Here is a 15,627-nt window from a genome sequence, read left to right as displayed (position 1 = left end):
GCTCTGAAGTTCAGAGCTGGAAGGGGATTTCTACTTGCCAAATCTCAAGGTTCTGGCAGGTGTGTAATGTAGAAAGAGCTCAGGGACTCAGACATGTGCCTGAGTCACCCCTCTGGTGCTCATTATATGACTCTGGACAAGTCCCTCAGACTCTCTTTCTCTTGGGTTTCTCGGCAGCACAATGAGAATAATAAAACCTGCCCTAACTATGATCTACCTCACAGGTCTGCTGTGATGAGCAAAGGAGGTGATGAACCCAGAAAAGCCCAGCAAATTCTAAGGCATTATTTAAACATCAGGTATTACAAGTTATTATATTTCTCTTGGTGGATATCATGAAGGGAGAGACATGATTGGAAAATTAGCCTTCAATGTCTCCTTAATCCATGCCCCTCCCAGTCAGTGGAGGTGGAAGGTACAGAGAGGTGGCTTCACTGGAGGAGGACAGGCTCCAGTCAGGCTTCAGTCAAGCCACAGAACTGGAGTTTGATGGTTACCTGGCCAAGGTTCTGCAGCTAGTCCACCATGGCAGCCTTCGAAGGTACATCATTCCAGCCAACGGAAGAAGGGCTGTTTTTGAGGGTCTAATATCCCCAGAACAACCCTGCATTGGGAGCCAAGGGACTTGGTTCTATATAATCAGTTCTTCTACTTACTAACTGTGTAACCTTGAAGGAGTTGCTTCTCATCTGTAAAAGGAGGGAGTCAGATTAGATGATCTAAGGCTCCTTTCAGAGGCAGGGGTGGTTCAGTGGTAGAACTCTGGCCTTCCATGCAGGAGACCTGGGAATGTACCTCATGTGAGGCACCTCCCATCTGTCATTGGGGGCTTGTGTGTTGCTATGATGCTGAACAGGTTTCAGGAGAGCTTCCAGACTAAGATGGACTAGGAAGAAAGGGCTGCAAATCTATTTCCGAAAATCAGCCAGTGAAAATCCTATGGATCACCATGGTCCGATCTGCAACTGATCACGAGGTGGTGCAGGATCAGGCAGTGCTTGGTTCCCTTGTGTACGGGGACGCCATGAATCAGGAGCTGACTCCATGGCAGCTAACAACAATAACAAGGCCCCTTTCAGGTCTATCTAGTTCCTACCTGTCTGTGCCTCAGTTTCCTCACTTGTAAAATAATGGTACTTCCTCAAAGAATTGCTATAAGGATTAAGCAAATTGCTACATGTAAAGCAGTTAGAAGCACTGATGGCAGAGTGAGCATTAGATAAGTATTACCTATCATGTCCTGATTATAAAAATAAAGGGTCTCCTTCAAAATGAGGGCTTGTAAGGATGTCTTTGATGGTATTTGCAATGGCCTCAGAAACCAGAGGGGAAAGACAGGAAGAGCTGTGCAGGCCTGGGTTCCTGCTCTGCTTCCGCATACCTTTGCCCTCTGAGGCAGGTTCATCATGGTGTCTGGCTTGAAGTCGTTCTTGTTCTTCCTGCAGAGCACGGCAGTGATGATGATGATGATCACTGTGACCACGGCGATGGGCGCCAGCACCGCAGCAATGATCCACAGGTTGTTGGGCGGGTTCTTCACAACAGCTGTGGGAAAGAACAAGCAGGAAGCACGTGACGAGCAGCACTGAGGAAAGGAAGAGGGAAGTGACCCCAAGACAAATTCCTCCCAACCCAAGTCATGGAAGGGGAGGGTGTGGAGGTTAAGAGGGTTTGGGGTCAGAAAGGTTCTGCCGCTGTAGCTGGGTGACCTTGGCAAGTTACTCGAGCTCTCTAAGGCCCAGTTTCCTCATCTGTAAAATGGGGCTATCATTATGTGAGGAATCAATGACACAAAGTACATGTGGTGATTTGGCACAGCATGTGGTCCCCAGTAGGTGCTCAATAAATGCTAGTCTTCATTATTGTTAAGAGGAGGAGGAGGAAGATGTGTCATTGCTAACTTCCTCCACTGATGATACCCAAGAGCCAAAGGAGGAGAGAAGAGATCTAAGGATTAGAAGTAGGTAGTAAACAACAGAGGATCCCTGATGGAGCAGGAGAACAGTGGGATGCAGACCTCAAATTCTGTTAAAAAGACCAGACTTAATAGTTTGACTGAGACTAGAAGGACCCCGGAGGTCATGGTCCCCAGACCTTCTGTTAGCCCAAGACTGAAACCATTCCCAAAGCCAACTCTTCAGACAGGGATTGGACTGGACTATAAGACAGAAAATGATACTGGTGAAGAGCAAGCTTCGTGGCTCAAGTAGACACATGAGACTATGTGGGCAGCTCCTGTCTGGAGGGGAGATGGGAAGGCAGAGGGGGACAGGAGCTGGCTGAATGGACACGAAAAGAGAGAGTGGAGAGAAGGAGTGTGCTGCCTCATTAATGGGGGAGCAGCTAGGAGTACATAGTAAGGTGTATATAAATTTTTGTATGAGAGACTGACTTTTTTGTAAACTTTCACTTAAAGCACAAAAAAAATTAAAAAAAAGAAGTAGGTGGTAGAATCAGGAGGCAAAGGCTACAGAGAGATGAACCTCTGAGTAAGCAATGAATAAAATACAAAAAGAGTAGGTGTATCTCCCCCAAAATAGCTGGCAGGGGAAGTTTGAGAATGCCTCAGTCTAATTAAAAAAACCAGGCTGTCCTCAGAATCCGAGTAAAGAAAAGTGTAACCAAAGTGATCGTCAGTAGAAAGCATGTGTCATCAGGACAGTAGGTGCCTGCAGTGGTGGAAGTGGGATTAATTAACCTAGGAGGGGCAATGGGGTGAATGTCATACTCTATCACAGTACGAATTTGCGTTACAAAACTGAATTCATTTGTCAAAGCTCATCAAATTCTCTACTTAAGATCTGTGTACTTCAGTGTACGTAAATTTTGCCTAAACATATCATAAACAAACACTGAACTGTAGTTAATGATATGCATGCTCAAGTATTTAGGGTTGAAGTATACTGATGTCTGTAACTTATTTTGAAATGCATCAAAAAAAGTAAGATGGATGGATGGTAGGATAGATTGTGTGATAACAGAAATATAGTAAAATATTGACTTAGAATCTAGGTGGTGGGTACATAGGTGTTCACTATATACTTTTTTCAACTTTTTGCTAAGTTTGGTTAGGAAAAATCTAAAAGAAAGAAGGGAAGGAGGGAGAGAGGGAGTAAGTGAGGAAGGAAGGAAAGGAGGGAGGAAGGAAAGAAGAAGGAAAAGAGGAAGGACGAAAAGGAAAAAGGAAAAGGCCCTCAACGTGAGATCAATGAGTCTCCCCCAGGATCACTGGTGGGAAGCTTGGAATAGTTTGGTCCAATTGAAAAGTCAAAATGACCAATATGTTCTTAGGATTGGAATAAAAAACAATAACCAGAGTGATTATCTGCAGGAAGAAAGTTATCATCAGAAGGAAGTGGGGTCTGCAGGAAATCTAGAAAAAGGCATAAAAGGCAGGCATGAACTTGTCCATGCCAGGGGAACATATGCTGACTGGCAGACATGAAGAATCTGGTCAGAGAGCAAGCAGGTCTACCTTGATGGACAAGAGGGCTGCAATGGGCTCTTTCAGCTTGGTGATAATTGCCCATTAATACCACCAAAGTTCTCTTCTCTTTCACTTTTTAGATGATTCAGAGCTTTGTGAACTGGTTCATTCCAGTCTGAACCTCTCCTGAGAACGTGCATTTCCACCCCAGATATACTGAATCAGAATCTACATTTTGATAAGATCCCCAGGTGATTCTTATGTATAACTCCCTGGGAACTTGTTAGAAATGCAACCGGTTCAAAGCACTGAGATGAGCATCCAGACTCATGGTTTTAAACACCATCTGTGCTCTGATGATGCTGATTTCTATATCTCCAGCCAGGACCTCTACCCTAAACTCTAGACTGCTATATCCAACTGCATACTCAAATCTCCAAGAGGTAACTCAAACTTAATATACCTAGAACCAAACTCTCAATTTCCCAGCAAACCTGTTCTTCTTGTGATATTCTCCACTCCAATAAATGGCGATTCCTTCCTTACATTGCCCCAGGCCAATAACCTTGACATCAAAGCTTATCTTTCTGTTTTAATCTCACCCGAAATCCTATTCATCAACAAATCCCGTCACTTCCACCTTCCAAATATATCCAGAATCTTCACTTCTTACCACTGCTACCACTGTGGCCCAAGCAACCAATATCTCTTACCTGAATTACTGCAATGGTCTTTCTCCCACGGAGCTGCTGGATGGATTCTAACTGCCAAACTTTATTTAGGTTAGCAACCAAGTGCTTAACCGTTACACAACCAGGTCTTCTTTACATGCTCATAGTAGATACTCAATTAAATGTTCAATGAATGTATAAATGAATTACATTATCCGTTACAATTTGGCTCCTCATATAGGCTTTCTTACAGGACAGATTATCAACCAGCTAAAAGGAAAAGTCCCATCTCCTTGGCAGTTCTAGTCATAGTTTAAATTAAGATACTGGCCATCTGGTTTACATATCAAGCTCTTATAAGTCTGGTTAGCATGAGTTGGTCCTCCTGAACCTGCTGATCTCCAGGGAGGTGGGTACTAGACCTGCAAAGCTGAGGACCAGACCCTAGGATATAAAGACCCCACCAGTAAATGCCATGTGGTGAGTACCTGCCTGAGGAGCCAGTCAGCTTTCTCTCTGACTTTAACCACCCCCTGATTTCAACCAGTATCTTGTTAGCCAAGAATTTCCTCTCTTCTGGCTGCACTTGGATTTGAAATACTATTAGTACAAAAGACCTTCTTTTCCACAGTTTTTATCAATTGGTGATTAATCACATTATTAGCTTCTGAAAACAGCTCATTAGACAATGTACTTCTGTTGACATTAACACTTAATTGCTACTATTTTTAGTAATTCAGTATTTATATGTGAGTTTTATGCCATTAACATTTTTTAAAGCTTACAGCTCCTGTGAAAAGTATCAGTATGCCTCTATTTGGCTATGCTATTCTATCCTGATGGAGAAAAATGTATATATATATAGCACGTTAGAGCATGATCCCCTGAATATATACATTTTTCATCGGCAAGAATGAAATATTTACATGTGTTTGGCTTTTACTCAGCTGTATTTTTTTGGCAGCTGTATTTCATCTTGGTGCAGTATGTAAAATCCCTTCACCTCTACGGAAATGGGGAGAGAACAGATTTATCTTTTGCACATTAATAAATTCATTTAATTGTCAAAATGATAGTAAAGTTAGGTCAACTGAAGCCATCCAAACCCAATATATTCATTGGCATAATGATCTAAAAGTACAGAGTCATGGACAGAGGTGAAATGGAACAAATGGTTAATTTGCAAAAATTGCAGTAGAGGAAGATAGAAGGAGCCAAAGTTTACTGAGTGGCTATGTGATGGGCTCTTTGCTCACATGCTATTCTGATCCCCAGTTTGCAGATGAGGAAACTGAGCCCCAGGGAGGTTAGACATTTTGAAGTCATTTCTCTGAAACAGTACACAATGTAAGTCGTTCCTGAGTTAACACATATGAATGGAAGTACACGTGTCCCTGCAGAAGTATTTGTCAGAGAAATGAAGAATAATCCAAATTCATGATAAATTATTCTCACAGAAAGCAAATGTTAAACAGGAGAAAAGAGCCCATTAAAAAATGTTCCCAGCAATGCAAAATAATACAACCATTTTGGGAAACGATATGGCGCTTCCTTAGAAAGCTAGAAATAGAAATACCATATGATCCAGCAATCCCACTTCTAGGAATATAGCCTAGAGAAATTAAGAGTCCTCACACAAATAGACATAGGCACACCCATGTTCATTGCAGCATTATTCACAATAGCAAAAAGATGGAAACAACCTAGCTGCCCATCAACAGATGAATGGATAAACAAACCGCAGCACATACATACAACAGAGTATTATGCAACAATAAAGAACAGTGATGAATCTGTGAAGCATCTCATAACATGGATGAGATGAATCTGGAGGACATTATGCTGAGTGAAATAAATCAATCACAAAAGAACAAACATTGTATGAGACCACCACTGTAAAAACTCCTGAAAAGGTTTACACACAAAAAGAAACAATCTTCGGTGGTTATGCGGGGAGGGAGGGATGGAAAAACACAAAAAAGAAAAAAATAAAAAATGTTCCCAGCTTGTTTTCATGCTGTCACCTTTGTCTCAAACATGAGTTCCTTAACTTGGTGTGAGTCAATGCCGGGAAGACTGTAGCCCAGTGCCCAACAGCTAGTGAGTGCTCTGTCCATGTTTCTCTCCTGCCTAAACCCTTCTGTGGCTTCCTACCCCACTCACCACTCCACTTGGGGCACTTCTGCACCTTGGCCCCTTTGTCTGCACCCCTGGCTTCATCTATCCTTCTTCAGTGGCCGCTTTGCTGGGCCTCAAACCCTTCAAACATCTCCTGTCTCCAGCCCTATGCCTGGAACCCTGCTCTCAGATATCCTCAGGGATCATTCCTTTGCTGCCTTCCTTCAGATGGTCACTCAAAGGTTACTTCCTCAGTAAGTATCTCCCTGATTCCCCTCCCTGTTGTCCCCTAGCCCTTTTCCTGTTTACCTTTCTCCATAACACTTATCAGCATCTAACATATCACTCATTTATTTTGTTTATTTGATCTGCACACTAGGAACATCAGCTCCACGGAGGTAATGGTTTTGTCTGCTCTGTTCTGTTGCATCCCCAGGGCCTACAACAGTGCCTGGCACATAGTAGGTGCTCAAAAAAATTTGTTGAAAGAATGAATGAATGAGAGTTCCTTCTCCTAGGGTCAGTCTATTGCTTTCTTTAAGCAGCCTTTTTTGAGATAAATGTCTGATGGCCATGTATGGTAAACCACTTCTAGCTTTAATTTGCTTCTTGTGGGGAGACATTTCCCTACCCCAGCAGCTGGATAACCACCCTGAAAGGCCACAAATGGAGCAGATGAGAACCTCCATCTGAAACATAGCCACTTCTAAGGAATCAAGTGCTGCTCTGTTACTCAGAGGTGGAAAGGTCAAGTGGCCACTGCCCACTCCCATCTTGGTTCTAGAACTAGTGATTTAGAAGGCACTGGAACACACAGGGAAACGCTGGTGGTGTAGTGGTTAAGAGCTACGGCTGCTAACTAAAAGGTCGGCAGTTTGAATCCACCAGGTACTCCTTGGAAACCTTATGGAGCAGTTCTACTCTGTCCTTCAGGGTTGCTATGTGTCGGAATCAACTCGACAGCAGTGAGGTTTTGGGAAACACACAGGGCATTACAGTCTCCTTCACAGGGACAAGGTGGTCATTCAACACTGTGGTTCTCTATTCAAAGTGCTGACCTCAAAACTATTAGGAGAAAATGGGACTTAAAAAATCTCTGTTCCTCCTCTTTCTCATTGGCTTGTCTCTTCTCATCTGCTCCTGGAGAGTGGAAACCTACAAAAATCCACATAAAGAGGATGAAGCAAAACAGATGAAACAAGTGGTTGACCAGAGACGGGGACAGAGCCCAAAAGGAGGGAACGGGAAAGTGCAAAAGAAGAGGATTTTGGTCAAAAAAGGTCATTTCAAAACTCAAGAATACAGAGGGCAACCATCATTCCTAGGCAAAGAAGAAGTGAAAACCACCACAGCATGTGGTCTGGGCCATCACCCCAGAAGCAAAAGTCATTCAGGAAAAAGGGAGAAGACAGGAGGGAAGGAAAACCATGAGCCAGGCATCAAGTTCTCAAGCAGCGTGGACACCAACCGGGAAATCAATGGAAGATAATCTCCCATGTCCTTTATGCTGTTTGTTGCCAAATACTGAAATTTCTATCACAAAAGCTCTCACCTTCCACTCCTCATTTCCTAACTCTCTTTTCACTTATAGTCCTCCTTTGGACCCCAAACCCTTGGGCCATGGTAAGGCCCTTACTTAATGGTCACACCATATTCCGTCTCCTATTCTGACCCTTCCTGGACACTGCTGACAGAGTTGTTGTTAGATGCCATCGAGTCGGTCCCGACTCACAGCGACCCTATGCACAACAGAATGAAACACTGCCCGGTCCTGCACCATCCTTACAATCGTTATGCTTGAGCTCATTGTTGCAGCCACTGTGTCAATCCACCTTGTTGAGGGTCTTCCTCTTTTCTGCTGGCCCTGTACTCTGCGCTGGCAGAGCAACCTCCCTAAATAAGGGCCAGTTCCAATGATATTACTCTCTGGCTCAGAAATCTGTAACAGTTGCACTCAGCTGATCATACAATGCTACACTCCTTCCCTTGCCACTCAAGGCCACAGTCCCCCAGTCACTACACCTTTCTAATTGCATCTGCTCCTCTACCTGTTTCCTCATTCCAGGCAATCTGAACTCCTAGTTTTCAAGCACACCTGGTGCTTTTCACCTCCAGTCTTTTGCTCACACTGTACCCTCTTTCTGGAACACACAGCCCTCCTGCTGAAATCTCACAGTGTAACACAGTTAAGAACACAGGTTTGAAGTCAGGACAATCCAGATTCATATCCTGGTTGCCAAAGTACTAGCTCTGTGATGCTGAGGAAGTCATTTACCTTTATGGAGCCTCGGTTTCCTCATCTGTAATTTGGAGGCGACTAAACTCTGTTGCAATGAGAGCAGAAATTGGTTTTTTTTTTTTATGTAAAGCAACTAGCACAGTATCTGTCACCAGGTAGCATATTCAAAGTGGTAGCTATTATTTTTAATATCCCTTCTCTATTAATTCTTTCCAGGTGCCCCATTCAATGCAAACTCTGTTGATTTCTATGTCACTTTGCCTTCCAGCAGCACTTTCCTGCATTGTACCCCTTCATAACTGCATTAACTTCCTCTCCTCTCCCAGGTCTTGCTCACTTCTGCACGTCCTCCAGCACCTAGCACTGTTCATGGAGGACTCTATAAATATTTATTGAATCAAATTATCTTGAATTCCCCCGGCATACAAATATAATCTCGGCCACTGTGATTTTTCTTAGCTAGTCAGTAGATTACATTGAGGAGGAAGAGTGGGTACGACTTGGGGGCCAAAGCAATATCATTACCATCATTCTAATATTCAGAATATTCCTTGCCCAAAACCTATTGCTTTAAGCCACACAGGAAACATAGCAGATTGATTTCAGAATCTTCTATCAGCAGAAATATGTTTAGCTCTGGTTCCATTAACACGGGTTTGAGGAATCACTTTGATTTGCAGAAGACATTTAACAACGGCATTAAAAATAAAGCATTAAAAGGCTGTCCCCTTACGATCAGCTTGCAGAAGGACAACATGATGCAGGGTCAAGGCCATCCTCTGGGAGTCGATGGTGCTCAGGATCTTGGCCGCTGCAGTCCCCAACAAAGGCTTCCCGTTGTACAGGGTGTAGTAAGTCAGTTCCGCTGGGTCCTTCGGCCCCGGCACACGCTGCATCTTTACCATCTTTCGGAAAAAGAGAGGCCATGTTTACAGGGCATCTGGCATTGACCTTGCATTTGCCCCTGCATTCACCCCTGCCATCAGCGGGCTCTCTCCCAACTGCTGCAGCCTTCAGCAGTTAAGTGGCCCCACAACGTGTGTTTTAGACTTCAGTCTTTGTGTGCCTCCCTTTCAGCAACAGCTCAAGAAGCCCTGCTGTGGGTGGAGGGGGAGATGGGAAGAGAAAAAAGATTGCGAAAATATGAACATCCAGAAAGAACAATTCGGGGTTGGAGAAGGAAACACTGGAATGCTGATGTTTCCCAGCTTCCACACAGGACTCTGACCTCAATTAAAAACAGGCCGTCACATTAAATCAGGACATGCTAGGTTAGTCTCAAACACAGCTTTTAATTTCAAATTCCTGCAACTGCCAGAAAGGAAAAAAAAATTAAGGTATATGTTCGTGACTCAAAATATGGCTGATAAGAACAGTACTTGGGACACGGTGTCCTTTTTCTAAATTAACATTTGTTATCTTTTCTCACTTTAAAAGTTTGACATATTCACTTCAGAAAAGATGAAAATCCAGAAAGGCATAAAGAAATAAAATAAAAATCATCTGCAATTCCTCTATCACAAGCTAATTATTGTTATCATTTTGGAGTATTTGCTTCTATTCATTGCCTTTTCCCACACAAATCTTTTTTTTTCTTTTTATAAAATTGTTTATCACATCCTATATATAGTATCATGTCTTGCTATTTTTTCTTGTATCCTTAAATGGCCTTAAATATAACAAAAGCATAAATGTTAATTTCTACATGATTTCCAATGCGTATCTCATGAATTTACTTAACAACTCCTTTATAATTAATCATTTTAATTGCTACTAATTCTCAGTTTTAATGAACAATTTATAAATATTCTAAATACATAAAACATAAATGTTTATACCTACGTAGTATTCTATTGTATAGGTATCTCATAAACATACACTTAACTGACCCTTTATTATTGAACATTTAGATTATCAACTTTTCACTACTATCATTAACAATCGATAAACATTATAATATAGCATTTGGCAAAATATGTACTACAGAATAGGCATTTCAGAGGATATTAAAAATATTTTTTAAAATATAGCAGCTTTGTTCATAATAGCAAAAAACTGGAAAAATCTAAAAATCATTAATAGTAGACTGTGAGTTAAGGTATAGTCATACAATGAAATATTATAGTGATAATAAATGAACTACTGCTATTTATATCAATATGTGTAAATATAAAAGCCTGATATTGAGTGAAAGAAATAAATCACAGGATATCAAATTCAAAATCAGGCAAAACTAAATGATACACTACTTAGGGATGCATATGCAGGTGTCAAAAACTATACAGTAAATACAAGACTGATTTAACACAAACTTCAGAATCACATTGAACTCTGGCCAGAAAAAAACAACCAAACCAGCTGCTGTCGAGTCGATTCTGATTCATAGCGACCCTATGGGACAGAGTAGAACTGCTCCACAGGGTTTCTAAGGAATGGCTGGTGGATCTGAACTGCCAAACTTCTTGGTTAGCAGCTGAGCTCTTAACCACCATGCCACCAAAAGGAGGTACAATCAGAGAAGGCACATAGGAGGGGCTTCTGGGGTAAGTAAGGTAAATGTAATGTTTTTGCCTTTGGGTTGTGTGTGTTTTTTTTTTAATCAGTGTTCTTTAAGCTCCTATATTTTTTATATGAGTTTCTCTATATGCTATATTTAGCAATTAAAAAAAAAGATATTACTACAATGCAATAAAAAATGGGCAAAAAATCCAGCCATAAAGCTCACAAAGGAAGATATCTGAATAGCCAACTGTTGTTGTTGTTGTTATGTGTTGTCAAGTGGTTCTGACTCAGAGCGACCCTATGTACAACAGAATGAGACACTGCCTGGTCCTGCAACATCCTCACAATCCTTGTTATGCTTGAGCCCACTGTTGCAGCCACCGAGCCAAACCATCTCATTCAGGGTCTTCCTCTTTTCCACTGACCCTCTACTAGGCATGACGCCCTTTTCCAGGGACTGGTCGGTCCCTCTTGATAACATGTCCAAAATATGCGAGACAAAGTCTCACCACCCTTATGTCTAAGGAGCATTCTGGCTGCGCTTCTTCCAAGACAGACTTGTTCCTTCTGTTGGCAGTCCATGGTATATTCAATATTCTTCACCAGCAGAATAGCCAATAAGCACATAAAAAATGCTCAACATTAGTCATCAAGTAAATTCAAATTAAAACCACAATAAGACACCAGTATATACCCACCACAATGGCTAAAAATAAGGAGAACACCAAGTGTTGAAGAGGATGTGGAGCAACGGGAACTACACAGCCAGCTGGCAATAGTGTAAAATGGTACAACCACTTTGGAAAAAGGACTAGCAGTTTCTTAGAGCACTAACACACACTGATTCTATGAAGTAGCAACTCCACTATTTATTCAAGAGATACAAAAACATATGGCCGTAAAAAGACTTGTAGAAGAGCGTTCACAGCAACTTTATTTATAAAAGCTAAAACCTGGAAAAAGCCAAGTGTCATTCAATGGAAGAATGGATAAACAAAAGATAGTATACTCATATAAGGAAAGATTATTCAGCAATAAAAGGGAATAAACTACTGAATAATGCAACAACACTGATGAATTGCAAAAAAATCTATATCAAGTATAAAATAGTAAAATAGTATAATATTAATCATAGAGCCTAGATAGTGAGTAGATGGGTGTTCATTGTATAATTTTCTCATTTTTTTGCATGTTTGAAACTTTTCATAATAAAGTATGAAAAGTGGAAAGTAGAAAAAGTATTATAATAAAGTATTCAGAAAGTAGATATTACTGAAAACAAGGGTCTTTTATTTGGAAAGCAGCATATGAAGTAAAGCTGAGATTGCTTTACTGCAGATCTTTTTAGAGTTTTTGGTGTGCAAATACGCTTTGAAAATCTTTAAGAAGGGAATATGGGGTGTACACTTGCCCAGACTGATTTGACCATTGAGCCCCTTTGACTCAGGCCTCCTCATAGGACCATTTTCTGGACACTCTCAGAGAAAACACTGCCCTTACCTATACATCTTTGTGTTCACCTCTATCTCCCAGAGATGAACTCCTAGGAGAAAGTTTGGGACCTTCTCAAAGGCTCTTGATGTCTAAATTACTCAATTGCCCTCCAGAATGGTCGTACCAATTTACTGTATTTGAAATCTACTCTATGCTCACCGACACTGGATAGCACAATTTTACTTATCTTTTGCAGGTGGGAATGGCATCTTGTTGTTAAAACCTGCATTACTTTGATCACGAATGGAGCTAAGTATTTAAAAATCTTTATTAGCCCTATGTATTTCTTCTTCAGACTCATTTTTCAAACATATCAACTAGGGAAGTATCTTTAAATCTAAATATTCTTGAAGAGGGCTCCACTTTTAAAATTATCTGGGCCCAGAAGAAAGGCCTCTGGGTGGAAGGTGACGTAAGCTATGTAGAACGAATTTTATTTGGGGAAACCTGGGAAAGTTATCCACTTTCCTAGTGGGAAAGAAGACAAGGAGAGTGTTAGTACAACCAGGTAGAAGGTGAATGAGCTTTTAAATATCTAAGAACTTCACTCTATGTTGATTTAATAGCAAATGATTCATATCAAGATTTCTCCAAGGGTAATGTTAGAGGGTGATCTGCAGCCTCTGTAATTAAGGATTTCCAGAGTTAAACCCCCATCTGCTTCGTAGACTCTCTAGGCAGCTACAGGGACCAAGTGACCAGAGCACTTAGAAGAAACCAGGGAAAGAATGTCTCCCTGGGGCCTTTTAGACGCACAGAATGTGTTAGGCTTCTTAGGTTTACAAATAACGTGAGGATTGTATGGCAGTTCTTTATCCCCCTCAGCTGAGGTAAATCCCATTTTGGAGCTGTCTGAGTTCTAGAGACTTCCTTTCTGTCATTTGGAGATCTGTAAATTATAGGGGTCCCGTGGAACCAGAGGGAAAACCACGAACCTGGGCCACAAAATTGACCATTGCTTTACCTGATGAGGTCATTGCAGACCACCAAAGACTCTTCAACCCACAGCAACAACCAATAGGGTAGTGAGCTAGTAGGGTGAGGTGCTAACTCTCACCCTCCTTCGTGCTTTTGATGGTTATGACCATCAGTCGCCCAAACCTAAAAGCAGTGTTGACTAAGTGGCTTAACTAGTTTACAGCACCAGTGCTCTCTGCACACAGCATGACTTACTTAGTCTTGGGAAGCACATCCCCCACGTTTATTAGACAATTCTAGAAGCTTTGCACACACTCACCTGCACGGTGTAGCTTCCCAGGGTGGTGGCCCGTTTAAACCGCTGGCCTTGTTGCTGAGACATCATGAAGAGCTGGGCCAGGCGCTGCTCCATGACCCGGGCAAAGCTCTGGTTGTGTAGGCCCACGAGCGAGTTGTCCACACCCTGCAGCACTGCGGAGGCAGAAGGCAGAGGGGATGCTCGGAGGGCTGACTCCCTGCTGCCTCAGGAACCACAGCCACTGCTGGCCCTGCACCCACCACCATGCTCTGCCCCATGCTAGGGCTTGGCCGTTCTTACCTCATTTTACCCTCCCAACAACCCCAGGAGTTAGGAATTATTATCCACGTGTTATGGATACAGAAAAAGTTAAGTGACTTGTCCAGGTCACACAGCCAGTAACAAGCAGAGTTCAAGCCCAAGCCTGTGTAACTCCAAAAGCCTGGGCTCCCTCCTTTGTGAGCTGTGACATCTCCAATGCAGCTTCATTAAACCCACATTTTATTTAAAAGAATGTGTGCTGTTAAAGGTCCATATAGGAATACAGCACAGTTGCAGGTATGGCTAACTGGGTTTTCATTGGTTCCCACTCATAAGCCTTGGCTCAAGGCTGCCGATGTTTTATTTTTCCTCCTCCACAGCTTTGCTGAGGAATCTGAGTGCTTCCCTATAACTCAGCCCCTCATACCTGGGCAAACCACCCTTTTGTGTGTCCTCACCCCTTCCTCCTCTATGGGGTCCTTTTGATATCCACCCCCAAAGATGCCCAGAACCCCCTCAGGTATTCTCTCATTTGAGAAGGAGGACAGCTTAAGAGAGACTGGGCTCTCTCTTAGTTCTATCACTTGCCAGTTGTGAACCCACTGGAGCTCTCAGAGTTCAAGTCCTTCTCTGTAAAAAGGGAATAAGAAAGTCTACATCACAGAACATATTCCTAATGGGCTCTAAAGTTTAAGTCAGAGAGGATGTACAAAGAAGCTCAGCACAGTGCCTGGTGCATAGAAGATAAATGGAACTCCTTTCTTTCCCATCTTTCTCCCATCCCACTCACCCCCCCATATAATCAGCTGCCATGCTTCATCAATACCAGGTGTATCTGTAGTCAACAAGCAAGGCATTAACGATGGAAATAAAAACAATGGTCAGTGCATGCGCCAGTAACCAGCTGCCATCAAGTCAACTTGGATGTGTGGCCACCCCTTTTGTGTCAGAGTAGAACTGTGCTCCACAGGGTTTTCAATGGCTGATTTTTCAGAAGTTGATCACCAAGCCTTTCTTCCGAGGTGCCTCTGGATAGACTCAAACCTCCAGCCTTTCAGTTAGTAGCTGAGCACATTAAGCATTTGGAGGGTTTCAATGAATACTAGAGCTTTCTCAGGACTGCTGGAGTCTCACTTACTGTGGGGGCAATTGCCACCTTCTGTGTACCCCAAAAGTCCAGCCCCTCCTCCATGTCCCTTGGGAAGCATACTTCATCCCAAACATACAAACCCTGCCTTCAAGGACAATCATCCCTGCAATCATAGATGCTTAAAACAATTCTCATCTTTCTAAAGAGAACAAAACTTACATGATCTGGGAACATAATGCATGATTATTCATTTAATAGAATTTGTTCTACTGCAGACCACCCAAGGATCATTAATACCATCCATCCACTGGGATGTGGAAACAGCTTGGATATAAAGGACGTGCTGTTGTTACGGCATCCGGTGCAATGGGGCGCTACCAGTAGCCAACACTAATGATCACATTCTCTATACAGGGCCAGATCAAGCACCGGTGACAATGAGACACAAAGAATGACATTTAAAAGCGATCAAGAGAGAAATAAAACCCACAGCTGGGTTTTAGAAATTACTTCTTTGAAACCATAAATGCCAAATAATCTCCATGGAGGATATAAAGCAGTTCTCTTTCTAGGGCCTTTGTGAGTGGCTCCCAGCTCATCTGTCAACCA

General features: G+C 42.3%; 1 protein-coding gene across 2 annotated transcripts in view; it reads right to left on the bottom strand.

The window, feature by feature from the left end:
* The window catches only part of KIAA1549L (KIAA1549 like), a 326,239-nt gene that overhangs the window by 87,154 nt on the left and 223,458 nt on the right, over positions 1-15,627 (bottom strand). For both annotated transcript variants that reach the window (XM_049890866.1, XM_049890867.1), the window contains exons 9-11: positions 13,689-13,840; positions 9,189-9,360; positions 1,382-1,545 (exon numbers count right to left, since the gene is read on the bottom strand). In XM_049890866.1, the coding sequence (XP_049746823.1) occupies positions 1,382-1,545; positions 9,189-9,360; positions 13,689-13,840 (488 nt within the window). The remainder of the gene's footprint in view (positions 1-1,381; positions 1,546-9,188; positions 9,361-13,688; positions 13,841-15,627) is intronic.

The sequence above is a fragment of the Elephas maximus genome, chromosome 7, assembly GCF_024166365.1.
Source record: "Elephas maximus indicus isolate mEleMax1 chromosome 7, mEleMax1 primary haplotype, whole genome shotgun sequence".
NCBI classification, from domain to species: domain Eukaryota; kingdom Metazoa; phylum Chordata; class Mammalia; order Proboscidea; family Elephantidae; genus Elephas; species Elephas maximus.
This window is presented reverse-complemented; position numbering and strand designations above follow the sequence as displayed.